Source organism: Anarhichas minor, unplaced genomic scaffold (assembly GCF_050575085.1).
Source record: "Anarhichas minor isolate MPS153535 unplaced genomic scaffold, ASM5057508v1 ptg000024l, whole genome shotgun sequence".
Lineage (NCBI taxonomy): Eukaryota > Metazoa > Chordata > Actinopteri > Perciformes > Anarhichadidae > Anarhichas > Anarhichas minor.
This window is the reverse complement of record NW_027466470.1, coordinates 14,333,572-14,347,642: the sequence shown is the minus strand read 5'-3', so window position 1 is coordinate 14,347,642 and position 14,071 is coordinate 14,333,572. Positions and strand designations below refer to the sequence as shown.

The window sequence follows — 14,071 nt, the reverse complement described above, 5'->3', positions numbered from 1 at the left end:
CATCCTCAGAGGGACGCCGAGGGACAATGCCCTCTTTGAGGGGCATGCAGAATGGCAGACACTTCCCTCTCTCTCTCACACTCTGTTACTCAACCTCCCTCCATCTCCCGCTCACTCCGCTCACGCTGCGACTCCTGGTTCAGACGCCCGTGGACGCCTCTCTCGCTCTATATTCCTCTACCGCAGCGTCACATCAGCCCATATCCTTATCTGCATAACTTTCTCCCTCTTCCTCTCACATTCATTAATTAGCATAACACCCCCTTTCCTGCCGCCCAGCCAATCACTGCGCCTTCCCCTTCCCCCCCCCCCTCCCTATCTGCAGCTCTCTTTCCCTCCCTCTGTCTCTTTTCATAGAATCAAACCTCTTTGTAATGTCCAGCCTTGGCAAGTTGCACCCGATTTGCTGTCACAGTCTTAATGAATTCATCTGTTTGTGTATTGGCCATGGGAGCATTTCTCCCTCCTCCCTCTCTCTCTCGTTCCCTATCCTCTCCCCCCTCCCTCTTACTGGTGTTCCCCTGGGGACTCTATATATACCAGAGACCACTCCAGGCACCTATTGTTCCTCTAAGTAAACTTACAGACAGATGCCCTGCACCACAGTGTGGGAGAGAGCCCAACGAGTCAGGAGGAGGGAGACAGTTCAGCATTGCAGAGAGCAACCAGGCAACAAGGACCTGGAAACGCTGCAGGCTAAAGCATCACCTCTGCATCCTCTTCAGCCGCTCCGCGTGTCTCCTGCCTGTTTGCTTGTTGTCACTGTGGCGTTGAGGTCTGATGCTCTGACACCATGCTGCTGCTGATATCACTGCTGCTTATGGGACTCGACTGCTTGCTGGGAGCCCCGACAGGTCGAGAGGTCTACAGGATGCCCCAGAGCGCACTTAAAGGTAATTGTACTAAACTTGTGCACTGTCTCTCAAGTATGGCACTAATATACAGTATGTTAAGAGTAGTGACAACAGCCGTGACTTTAGGTTAAAATGTGATTACTGCATTTAAAGCACGAGTGTTGCGGATATCCTCAGTGGTGGAGCCAACTAATTAGAAATGAATATATATACATGAATAAAGTACTTCACTATGTCTTAAAGACAATTCTTTATCTTTTTCATTCAATGCACCATAGTGAGTCCTCAAACACTGGAGATGCTGTGATGCTTCAAAAGCATTAATATCTCTCTAGGATATCTGGTGACCGTTAAGATAGCCCAATAGTAATAGCTTAAACATGAGTGTCATACACAATGTCGGGTGCAAGTTGATACTTTTTGGCAAAACAGCTGACACATGTACAAAGAAGAATGAAACAAATGTACAAATGTTGTTGTTTTTGCTATGGGCATACTTTGTTATTTGATTTGGAGGATTGCTAATATTGTTGGATACATGCAGTATGCTTTAGTGTGTTACTGATGTGTCTCGCCTTAAAAGAAGTAATACAACACATTTCATCAGACTGTGCATTTCTGCACTCGTCCTGTGTTTTTACATTCAGCCTACATTTGTGTCATTTTTGCACATTCTCGGGCAGGCTGGTCAGACACCCACTGCAGAGAAACTTAAATCCTGCAATAAAGCACCGTAGCAAGTAACCTCTGGCTGTCTCTGGTTAAAGTTCTGAATGCAGCACAACCTTCATACAAACGGCTGGTGATGGCAATGTGTGTTTGGAGTGTTTAGAACAAGGGACTCTGGGTCCCAGCCACCCCAGGGCTGCCTGCCCATGCCCCTTGGGCCTGTCCCTGCCCGCCCGCCCGCCTCTGCCAGCTCAGCCCTGGCCTTCTAATTAAGTCTTCAATCAGCATTGTTGTTGTTAGTGGCCTATCCTGTGATGTGGTGCGGCACAGAGGGGGGGCTGCAGGGTCGGCGGCCCGATTGATCTGTGTCTGCAGAAGCCTCACCAGTGTGCTGAGCGTGAGCTAGCTTCCCTAACGCGTTGCCAATGAGCTCAAAGAGCAGCATGAGAAAAAGGGGGCTACTCACACACATACCAGAAAGCTGCACCACTTTATACTAACGCTCACATACACACATAATGTTCCCACAGCAAACAACAGTCTTCCATCCTAACGACTTAGATGTCCTTCCTATTTTGTCAGAATTCAGTAAATGTACATGCATTCATCAAAAATCTAACACCCTAAAATATATGGTATCAGAACATTATGCCCGGGAGCCCGACCAGGCCGCTACTGTCCATTTTAATTTCATACAGATTTGAATAAGAATTCCTTAAGTTTGTTCATAAAGCAGTTGTTACCATACATATACTGACAAGGATAGTTATAATGGAGGCAATATCACAAACTTTGCCATTGTACTGCCAGTTCTTGTCACAAATTGGCCAACACATGCATGATGCAATATATCTGCCTGACCAAAATATTGCTGTGGCTCCTGTCTGTGTTTCCTTCTCACTCTCTCACCATACCGCCTCTTCTTCTTCTTCTTCCCTAGCTTGTCTCACATTTTTGTTCTCTCTTTTCTCTGTCATCCCGTCCTCTCCTGCAGCTCTGTCTGATCGTGGCACTGTGGTTCTGGAGGCGGCCATGGCTAGTGCCCTGTCCTCTCTCGAGCGCGCATCATCTGAGAGAAGTCGGGCTGAAGCAGGCTGCCGGGGTTGTGTTCCCTGTTTGTTTCAGGACTGTGGACAGCTGTCCGGGTCCTGTTGTAAGTACTACTCTTCTTGCCCTTTTTCATTCTTGAGCATCTCGAGTCATGTCCTGTATTACCAATGAATGCTTTCTTAGTACGTCCATAACTCCCCCTCTCTCCAAACAGCGTCTCCTGCCAATGCCTTATCAGAGCCCAGCTGTGATGTCATCAGTAAGGCCCAGAAGCTTCAAGATGAAGCTGAGCGGAGTTGGGCTCTGAGTCAGGCCTGTGCATACTATCAGCATCGCTGCCCGTCTGGAGAACTGGACAAAGAGAGCTGCATACGGATCATGGGTGAGAGTTGCAGCGCCCGTGTCCTCCAGTGCAGCCTGCTTAACACAATGCAGAACCTGGAACCTGCTACACAGACGCATGCACAGGGTGAGGGTGATACACGTGTTCACAAAAAAAGTATTCATGCATTCATACAGATTACGTCTGTCACTGAAGAGGAGTGAGGCTCATTTGCTAAACTCCAAGCATTCAATGTTGATTTTGCTGCAGTTTCTGACCCTCAGCGTGTCTCTGTCCCAGCAGCAGTGTGCGGTCAGAGGTCGTCCACGGTGCAAAACATCACGCAGCCTCGCTCGCGGATCGTGGGCGGCTCTCCTGCGCCTCTAGGTAGCTGGCCCTGGCTGGTCAACCTCCAGCTAGACGGTGGCCTGATGTGTGGAGGGGTCCTGGTGGACAGCTCCTGGGTGGTCACTGCTGCTCATTGTTTTGCTGGGTGAGTGTGCATCACTGCTTTTCTGCAACTATGATAAGATCTTTGATTTGTTGAGATTATTCGGTTTTTTTCCCACTCTCCCTCACTTTCTCTGATTGTTCTGACCTCTGTAGCAGCCGAAGTGAGAGCTACTGGACGGCCGTGGTGGGGGAGTTTGACATCACGAAGACTGACCCCGATGAGCAGGTTCTCAAAGTGAATCGCATCATCCCTCATCCTAAGGTAACAATCCAAAGTGCAGGATACAGTATATATATAGTAGGATTGTAATAGGCATAATATAATATTATCTCTCCCATCACACCTCATTGGTCAAACAATCAAACAACCAGCTCAGTCTGTCATTCTTCAACTCAATCTATCAAACTTTCTCCTTCTCCTACAGTTCAATCCAAAGACATTTAACAACGACATAGCCCTGGTGGAGCTGACATCCCCCGTGGTCTTGTCCAGCCGTGTCACTCCGGTGTGTCTCCCCTCTGGCATGGAGCCCCCTACTGGCAGTCCATGTCTGGTGGCAGGCTGGGGCTCCCTCTATGAGGGTGAGTGGGAGATAATTGGCATGGATTTTCACTTCAGAGCTATATATAGCTTAGTTTTCTGTGAGCAAAGCTTAAATGCTTTCTTTTTGAGAGGACATGTACCGTCGATGAAGACTGCAAGTCAGCAAATTTGTCTGAATATTCATGTAGTCAACATGGTGCATTTCTGTGTGTATTTTTCTCGACAGACGGCCCATCCGCCAACGTGGTGATGGAGGCCAAGGTGCCCCTGCTGCCACAGAGCACCTGTAAGAGTACCCTCGGCAAAGAACTTGTCACCAACACAATGCTGTGTGCCGGCTATCTCTCCGGAGGCATCGACTCCTGTCAGGTGGGCAGAACAACATTTTTCTGTTAATGCACATTTTTTTCAGATCTCTTGAGTCTGATTTGGTAATTCAGTTACTGAATTCTCTGTAAAGTTTTGAGCCATTTCTGTTTTGAAATGTTTAAGCAACAGCCAAACCATTTCCCGTTAACATAGCATAAATATGCTTTTTTTTAACTTTTGGGCGACTTTCTGTCATCTGTAGGGAGATTCTGGAGGCCCCTTGATCTACCAGGACCGAATTTCAGGTCGGTTCCAGCTCCACGGCATTACCTCGTGGGGAGACGGCTGCGGGGAGAAGGGCAAGCCTGGAGTCTACACACGGGTGTCTGCTTTCTCTGACTGGATTCAAGCTGAGATACAGAGTGAGTTTCAAGCAACAATAAAACACCACGGAAACTCAAATATTCTGACTCACTACATACCTCAAAATATTGAAATACTCCCTACAATACTACAATCTATGCTTGTATCTTTTTAGAGTCGTTTGGAAGCAGGGAGCCAACGTGTTCGGAGCTTCTGAAGACAACAGAAATGACAGCGGAGGAACAGAGGTCGGAGTTCAGCTCGCTCTGTCGCTTCTACACCCTGACCTGCCCCCCTGGTCAGTCTGCCAGCACTTGCAACCGAATGGCCGAAGACAAGTGCCTCACCCGCTTTAAGAAATGTCGTGAGTACTCTTGTTACAAAGCTCAGCCTGATGGATGTAGGACGAAAAACATGAATATACTCATTATCATTTATGTATTCATGTTGCTTTGAGGCTATAGGTGTCTGATCAGCTTCTCCCTCTCCGCCATTCAGAGTTGCGTTCGTTCCTACAAACACTGCTGGACTTGCTCCAGAGGGCCGAGGACTACATACGGGACAAAGTGGACTTGACCTTCTTCACCCAGACTCTGCCTCAGCTGGTGGAGCACATCTACAGCACAGCTTTCACTCACACCAGAGAGAGGAGGGACCTGGGCCTGAGCCATGGTCTCACACAGATTAAAGGTACGGGATTGACAACTTGTTATTCCATCTTGTCTTACAGATAACAGATAACGCAATTATTACATTTTCTCTGTCTTTCTCTGGTGCAGTGGTAAATTGTGTTGCCGGTCACTATTCTAACACACGTTTGTTACTTGCAGAACAGCTAGGTGGAGCTGTGGTACCAACAGAGCAGGGTCCTTCTCCAGTTCCCCCAGCCTTATTCAGAGAGGTGGGACCCTCAGTGGATGACTGGGAGAAGTACTTGAGAGGCATGGCTGAGGACCTGGACAAACAACACACTGACATGTCCACAGACACGTCCACCACACCAACAACACAGGAGAGCAAGCTTTTCCTACAGGTAGATTTCTAAAATATCCAAAGGTGCAGGACTTCTGGCTTTGAAAGGCAATCTTTGAATTGTAGAATGCCAGTGATTGAATATGTAGACATCGCAATTAAACATAACAATAATTTAATTGTGGATTTATTTTGATGTTACTTAGAAACTTAATAGCCAAATGTATTTTTTACATGTCATCTCCAGACACAGGACTCCTCAATACATCAGCTGGAGGGAGAATTTCAATCTGTTATCTCAGCTCTGCGCTCCAAATTGGACTCCAGATCTGCTCCTCCCAGCCTGCACTTGGACACGGCTTACCTCCAGGAGGATTCTTCCAACACTCACCCTTTAACTACTTCTTCCACTGGAGCACCTGTCCACACCGGCCCCTCCTCCTCCCAGGAATTGCAGGAGCCTTGGTCACTTCTAACTGCCCTGATGCATGAATTTCAGAAATCAAGCACACAGGATGAGATTGTGACAGAAGATGCGTCACAAAGTGAAACCTCGTCCGATAGAAACGCTTCTCCTGATGAAAAATGGAGCACAACGTCGGAGGATTTTACTTTTGTTGAGAATGAAGAAAGAACAGAATTAAAATCCTCAACATCTGTCGTTCAGCCGGTCACTGAGGGTCCTCACGCAGAGACGACCGCTGACCCCAGACAAGCTGGAAAGACTTTAAGTCCACACAGAAAATACAGGAGCCTTCTTCGCAAGAGGCAGATACCTGGGGCCAGTGGGAAAAGTAGGTACAACACGTAGTTCAGACAAAACTTTCATTAAAACACCATCACAATGTATTCCATGTAATGTTTTTTATGGCTAGATGTTTCTCAAATGAAATGCTTTTGTTTGTTCCTGTAGTTTGTCCTGGAGTGAGAGAGTCCTCGCAGCAAGTTAGCCAAGTCAGAGACTCCTACAGCTGGGTCTTAAGCATCCCAAGCAAGAACCTACACATGAACTTCCAAGAGGTAAATTATGAATTTAGATGGAGAAGTTAAGAGCAGTTCATATTTCTTTTCTTTGTCTCTCTTTGCTTCATTTGGGTTTCTTTCTTTGTTCAGGTGTTAGTTGATCTGAGCTCCAAAAATGATCGAGGACTTTATCAGGCACGAGTCAGAGCAGTAGTGGGAGGACGACCTTTAACCTTCTACAGTCTTGTGGGCCTAGAGAATGAGTCGTTCTACCGCAGCGCGCCAAGGATCATCGCTTTGGGACTGGAGGCACTCAAGACTTAACTTTATCTCAACAAAAACAAGCAAGACGACATGAAACACAAAAGACAGACTCAAATGAGAGATGACGGCACAAAGACTTTCAAAAAGACGTGTTTGCACCAGAAAAGCCTCGTCGTGGGACAGAGAGAGACGCACGTGCAACGCACAGTCACTCAAACTTTACTTTTTCATCTCCTGAGAAAAGCATTTTTTTGTTTCCCCTGTCGGACCACCTGACTTTGGCTCTAAATGAAAACACAACCATGAATGTATCAATCAAACTATCGCCACCCATCATGCCACAGGATTTTTTTATGGGGTTGGAGACGCAGCCTTGTCTAACTTATGAATCTGTATAAAATGATAAGTTATTCGTTTTGTCTTTTGCAAAGGTTGAGCCTCTTGTGAAGCACACAGACTGTATATATTATTCTTATTCTTACCATATTTATTTGTATAGAGAAAAGCATTTGTATTTTTGTAAAAAAAACAAAAACTATATATAAATAAAATTGTTATTAATACTATGGCTTTTTGTGTTGAGTGTTGGGGTGATCTGTAGTTATGTAATTCCAAATTCAACTTCAGATATGAGATATTAAAATTAACGGACAGTAATGCTGCTAATCCGAGAGTATTTTGCTGCTGGTAAAGCAGTTCTGCTGACACCCAAACATATTCTCTCGAGACAGGTGTCAATGCCGATCGGTTTACTTTTGTGACCCCATATTGACCTCAGTCCTCCGACCCTTTGAGGGTAAGCTTTCCCATCAACACAACAGCTGCTGTGCTGTGGTGACCAGTACTTCCCACATCCTCCCCGTCTTCACGCCTTATTTCCAGGATGGAAAATTGTAACAGGACACATATCTATGCTGAGCTTTAGAGTCTCGTGTTGTCTGTAATGAGTCCGAGCATTGTGAGTGAAGACAACTGTTGCTCGAGGAAGTGACACTCTCGGCTTGTAGACAAGCCTCGTCATTGCTGTGTGTTGACTTTTGTCCTCCTCGCTGTGGTTGCCAAGTCTTGGCCACTGTTTGAGCATGGTGATGATATGACCCCCCCCCCCCCCCCCCCCAGAACAAACAAAGCAACTTCACAACTAATCTGTGCTAGTTTTCTGCCCAGTCCAAATGCTAAAAGAGGGATATACAGGGATATGAGTGGAACAGCTGAGTAAACATTCACACATACTTCTGCTGCAACACTCTTGCCTCTGGCTGGTGTGTTTATGTGTATGTGGGCAGTGTGCCAAATCATGGCAGGAACGAGTATTTTTGTGACGCACACACACACACACACACAGCGGGTGTGCTGTAAATGGACAAGACTTATCACCTGTTCTCTGGTCCACTGTGCAGCTTCTTTTCTTTTTTACTTTCTGGCTTGCAGACAGGCACAGTGTTGCTGCTGTCTCCCTCTCTCTTTATTGTCTAATCTTTTGGTCTGTGATCTTTTTATTGTAGAGAACACATTTAACCATGGCTGCTGGTGGAAAAAAATAGTTTTTTATAGATCGCTAAATTTGCCCTCACAGAATCCACAAGTTATTTTACTTTGTTCATGAGGACAACAGCCGGGTGCACCGAACAGAGCCAAGATACAGAGTGCGATTTGATGGTGCATGTCATGTTATCAGTGTGTGTGGGTGTTGTGACAGCTGGCTATGCAGTACTAGAAATAAACTCTTGGATTCAATCCTAACAATCATCAACTCCCCACCAAATCCCAACCATTCCTCTAAACCTCAACCCATCCCATCTGCCTAAGCCCAGACTTTTGCTGGGAAACACGTACACACACACACACACACACACACACACACACAGTCTAAGTGCCAGCAACTCCATCAAGTAGCGTCCATGTGTATCAGATTAGTGATCATAGCTTTGTCTCGGACAGCGCAGCACAGACACACTAATGGATTCTGGACCTCCGCTCGCTCCGTCACTCCTCCTGAGGGTGTTCATGATTTCTGCCACAGGTAGGCTATTCAACCCGCCGCCACATATGTGAGAAATGATACAGTATCTTGTTAGTCTCTAGGGATTAGAATTGTCATTACAAAGCTTGCCGTTCACCAAACGGTGACAGGTTCAGTAGGGAATGGCTGATGAAACAACAAGGATCTACTTTTGTGATAAAAATGCTTTGTTACTGAATCGTAGTGCATTATTTGACAGGGCATGTATAAAAAGTTGCAAAAATCGGACTTAATGTGTAGTGCTGCACCATACCAACACTGTGTTAATTGTTAATCTATAAAATAGAGTAATAAAGTAGGCTTCCTTCCAATTACACAAAGACATTTGTTTTAATGTTATTTTACTAAATTGAATTACACAGAAAGAATGAATGGAAGAAAGAAATGTTTCTTTATTTCTGTCATGATGCGTTTGTATTCTAACTAAGTTTCTACTGGAAAGTAAGATGGGACCATTATATAAAAAGGGTCATCTACTCATGAAGATTGAAGATGAGAGAAAATATAATTTTAACATGGTACTCCAGTAATTTCGTGCTGCACTTACAGGCAGATCAAAAAGAATTGGTCAGAAGTGAAGTAGCAGAAGCTGAGATATCCTGACTTTAAGTCTAATCATGGGCTGAAAAATATTGAACTTAATATGTAAAATTGATGGAAGTGCTCCTTTAAATTAGTCCCTTATCACTTGTTTTAGTCTCTCATATTTTCTCGCCCTGCCCTGTGTGGTTCGTCTGCAGCATCAGCAATCAACCTTGAAGGGGAACTTTTCAAGGATTTGATGAAAGGCTACAACAAGAACGTCCGGCCCATGGACAACAGTGGTGACGTCACTCGGGTCGACATCAAGATGACGCTCACCAACCTCATCTCTCTGGTGAGTTCAGTGTTTTTGAACACTGCCAGTGGCTGCTCGGGCCTGATGGTTCACGTCACTTACCAAACTGTCTCTCCTTAGAATGAAAAGGAGGAGGCTCTGACCACAAGCGTCTGGATAGAAATGGTAACCGTACACACATCTCCACTGCTGGATGTTTTCTTGCTGCTTTGCATTGATGTGAAACCCTCAGTATTTCTGTATGTAGCAATGGTGCGACTACAGGCTCAGATGGGACCAACCGCCCAGGTCGGCTCTGTATGGGAACATCACCTCTCAGCTGCGGGTCCCCTCCAAGAGCATCTGGCTGCCCGACGTCATACTGGAGAACAAGTGCGTGCAACAACTGTCACATTTTCACATAGTAAATGTTGGTATTATGTTCTGTATACTTACAATAAATACAGTATATACAATGTAGAAGAAATGTGTCTGTGTGTATTTCCCTCTGTTAACAGCGTGGATGGACAATTTGAGGTGGCACTTTACTGCAATGCACTGGTGTCTCCTAACGGTTGTGTGTACTGGCTGCCTCCTGCCATCTACCGCAGTGCTTGTGCCATCACTGTCAACTACTTTCCCTTTGACTGGCAGAACTGCACCATGGTCTTCCGGTGAGTAGAGACGAGATCTGTAGGGATTTGATGACTGGCCAGTGAGCAATACACGTAAATTTATGTACAAATAAAAAGCTAGATCCCTCTATAAGAAGTTAAAACGCCTCAGATTCACCATGCATCTCTCAAACGGGTTGTCTTGTCACTCACAGATCAATCAATCAATCAATGTGCAGTCACTTAGACAGATTTCAGATGAGATGTTGTTGATCCTTTAAGGGGAATTCACGTGTTACAGCAGCACATACAGGCTGATAGGTAGGGTTAAGGAAAAAGATAAAGAACTCTGAATTAGATTGTAAAATGAGAATTATATAATACATTTATAATTAATTATATTGCATTATACAGCAATAATACAATACTATGACATATATATATAATAGAAATCAAAGAGAATATATAATATAATAACATTAGAGAGCAATATTAACTATATAATGGTAATTGTATTGTTATATAGTGATATTTAATATGTCGAAAATAGTGTTAAAGATATGTTACTACTCCAATAGTAATATATAAAACTGGTAACATACAGTATAATGGAGGACAAGGTGCAGGTGTATTATAGTAAAATGCTTGTTACAGATATAATTTCTAAAGAATTTATTTTCCTTATTTTAGAAATAAATATCCTCACATGTTCACAGAGCACTGAGAACACAGAGGGCCTGTCCCCAATGGTTTCTAGGAATTTGGGGATTTTAACAACTTGTGGAGGACATTTTACCCGCATAAACTAATTACACATAGTTGAGTTTAAAAGTTAATTCAAGCCATTTAAAAAAAAAAAAAAAACATTTTAAAATTTGACAGTTTAGGTAAAACATTAAATTTGATTTGGTAGAAGGATCTAGTATAGAGATGGCTTTGAAATTAAATTCAGACCATTGTGTGAGGTCAAATTTAGAGAAAATGTAATTTAAGACAAATAAGTAAATTAGTTAAATTAAATAGATTAATCAAATCAGGGGAAACAAAAGTAAAATTTCTAATTGGGTAGGGTGGCACTGTGGAAATATGGGACTCTCCCGTTCACTTGTGTCTAAACCAGGAACAATGATTCCTTCATTCGTGGTCCCTTTTCACCGTGCTGTCTTGTAAAATGGATCGATGGCTGTGTTTGTTGTGGTAACAGACCGTATGTCTCCTCCCTGTGTTCAGCTCTCAGACTTACAGTGCCAACGAGATCAAACTGGTTCTCAAAGAGGAGGAGAACCACACATTGGAATGGGTGGATATTGACCCGCAGGCTTTTACAGGTATAGCCACATTTGAATGATAGATTTTGAACATCTATTGAAAATAAAACTAAGCACTACCATTATCTAATGTGTAGCAAAATGTCCTTCTGCAATCTAATTTTGTTAGAAAATGGAGAGTGGGCCATCAAACACAGGCCGGCTAAGAAGGTGATCAACACTCGGTACACTAAGGACGAGCTGGAACACCAGGAGGTGGTCTTCTTCCTCATCATCCAGAGAAAGCCCCTCTTCTACGTCATCAACATCATCGCTCCCTGTGTGCTCTTTTCCTCCCTCGGCCTTCTTGTCTACTTCTTACCTGCCAAAGGTCTTTTTCCTCTCCATGTGTATCTAAACCTAACCTTAGGTAGTCCGACCTCTGTCACGTTAACCTCCTTACTCCACAGTGAACCACTCTTGGTCTTGGCTTAATTTGACATGCAGCAGAGTTTTCTATGAGTGAAGCACACCTTTTAACGCCCGTGGCCCAATTTGGCATCTTGGCTGGTGTGATCCCTTCGCAAGATGGTCTGTAGTTAATATCAGTTTTCATCAACACAAAACCTCACCACTCTTTCTGAATATTGGTTTGAGTTTTACAGCGGGTGGTCAGAAGTGCACCATGTCTATTGCCACTCTTCTGGGCCAGACTGTGTTCCTCTTCCTTATCGCCAAGAAGGTTCCAGAGACTTCGAGGGCGGTGCCTCTTATTGGAAAGTAAGTTTGTGTGATCGCTTTCAGATTTCGGTTCAGAGTTTCGGTCGAACTACAGCTGATCTGAAGAGAGAAAAAGATGTGATTTGTGAACCTTTGACTGCAGGTATTTGATGTTTGTGATGTCAGTGACCACCATGGTGGTGATGAACTGTGTGATAGTCCTCAACGTTTCCCTGAGAACCCCAAACACTCACATAATGACAGATAAAGTCCGAAAGGTGAGACTGCGGCCAGACCAAACCCTTTTATTTCCATTAAGAAGCTACTGAATGAACATACCGTGTGCCGTGAAGTAAACACGGGTTTATTTGCCACTGGATTACCCTCTGACCCTGCGACCTCCTCAGATCCTCCTAAACATCCTGCCTCGGCTGCTGAGGATGCAGATGCGACCCTGGACACCAAACGGGGACACCACAGACAATAGAAATGGAGAAACTCTGGCTCCAGACAGGAACGGTGTGTTCCTGGTCCCCTGCCGACGCCGCAGCTCCATGACCCTCATTACCAAGGCAGAGGAATATGCAACGAAAACAGCCCGGTCTGAACTCATGTTTGCCAGACTCAAAGAAAGAAACGGACTAATTAAATCAGTATTAGAGAAGCTAAGTAGGTATTTCAACGAGTTTCCATGTTAAAGTATACATGAAAGTTTGTGTTCCCCTCGTCATGACTTACTGGTGTGTTTTGTACACAGATGATGGGCTGGAGGGGGGTACAGCTGAGCAGCTCAGTGCCAGCCTGGTGAAGGCCTCTCCACAGCTAAAGCAGTGCGTGTCCTCTTGCAAACACATAGCTGAGACTGCAAGGCAACAGAACAACTTCCAGAATGTAAGATCTACATGTTTATATCTGCTTATCTTCTCAGGTTTCAACATCAAATCAACATCAGTTATAATCTCCAATTTTTTCTTCCAACCCCAAGGAAAATGAAGAGTGGTTCCTGGTCGCCAGAGTGATCGACAGGGTCTGCTTTATTGTCATGGTGTCTGTGTTTTTTATCGGCACGATTGGGATCTTCCTGATGGGCCATTTCAACCAGCCTCCATCCTCACCTTTCCTTGGGGACCCCAAGACGTATCTCCCTCCAATAAACAATCTCACTGATCTAATTGAGAATGGGATCGAATCAAACGTCTTTGGGTGAATCAGGAGAAAGTCTCCAGATTTGATGCCTTTAATCGAAGTGGAAATCTGACGGTGTCCATCAGTGGTCTCCTCAATGAAGAAGATGTGGGATATGATGACTATCACAAAGGTTAAGACAAACAATCTTGTTCATGGTGATAAATATAAATTTAAAAAGAGCATGTTTTTTTTGCTCTTCCTGTTATCAGCTCAGTGTTTGATGGAAGTTTACTTTTGCCAAATAAATGCTTTTATCAATAAAAGTACAACTGTAATGTTGTGATTGCTCAATCTCAGACATTTCATAATCAAGTGACACCTTCTTTGAGGCACATAGAGAGCACTGACACCCCCAGGCTTCCCCCGAAACACAGTCACCCCCCCCCCACCTCTGGAAGCAGGATTTCAATTACATGGCTGAGTGGTGCCTTTCTAACCCAACAAAAGACAGATCCGGCTGGTTGGGATGGAAACATGGTCAGGGGGTGAGACAGAGCCAGCGGACAGGAGACACACACACATACACACGCTCACAAAGCCAAACATTAATACGTGAATATTCACACAAACACACAGAGGTGGTAAGGAGGTTTGTGCTTCACCCCTCCTGATCATGACGACTCATGGACGTTTGCCTGGTCTCTACCCTGTCACTCTTAGATTGTCAGAGTCAGTCGGTACCAGGAGGTTGACTACAGA

General features: G+C 44.6%; 1 protein-coding gene across 1 annotated transcript; it reads left to right on the top strand.

Annotated features, from left to right (window-relative positions):
- Positions 1 to 7,706: 7,706 nt before the first annotated feature.
- Positions 7,707 to 13,391, top strand: chrng (cholinergic receptor, nicotinic, gamma). The gene is made up of 13 exons (XM_076097339.1): positions 7,707 to 7,721; positions 8,705 to 8,786; positions 9,527 to 9,663; positions 9,745 to 9,789; positions 9,872 to 9,996; positions 10,122 to 10,277; positions 11,448 to 11,545; positions 11,655 to 11,855; positions 12,130 to 12,244; positions 12,348 to 12,462; positions 12,592 to 12,853; positions 12,942 to 13,075; positions 13,170 to 13,391. Exons 1-13 carry the CDS (start codon positions 7,707 to 7,709, stop codon positions 13,389 to 13,391), a joined length of 1,707 nt encoding a protein of 568 aa, XP_075953454.1.
- Positions 13,392 to 14,071: the final 680 nt, after the last annotated feature.

Coding starts and splice junctions, on each gene's coding strand:
- chrng (XM_076097339.1), top strand. Junction 9,790..9,871: donor CAAGCGTCTGGATAGAAATG/GTAACCGTACAC, acceptor TTCTGTATGTAG/CAATGGTGCGACTACAGGCT. Junction 12,245..12,347: donor GCGGTGCCTCTTATTGGAAA/GTAAGTTTGTGT, acceptor CTTTGACTGCAG/GTATTTGATGTTTGTGATGT.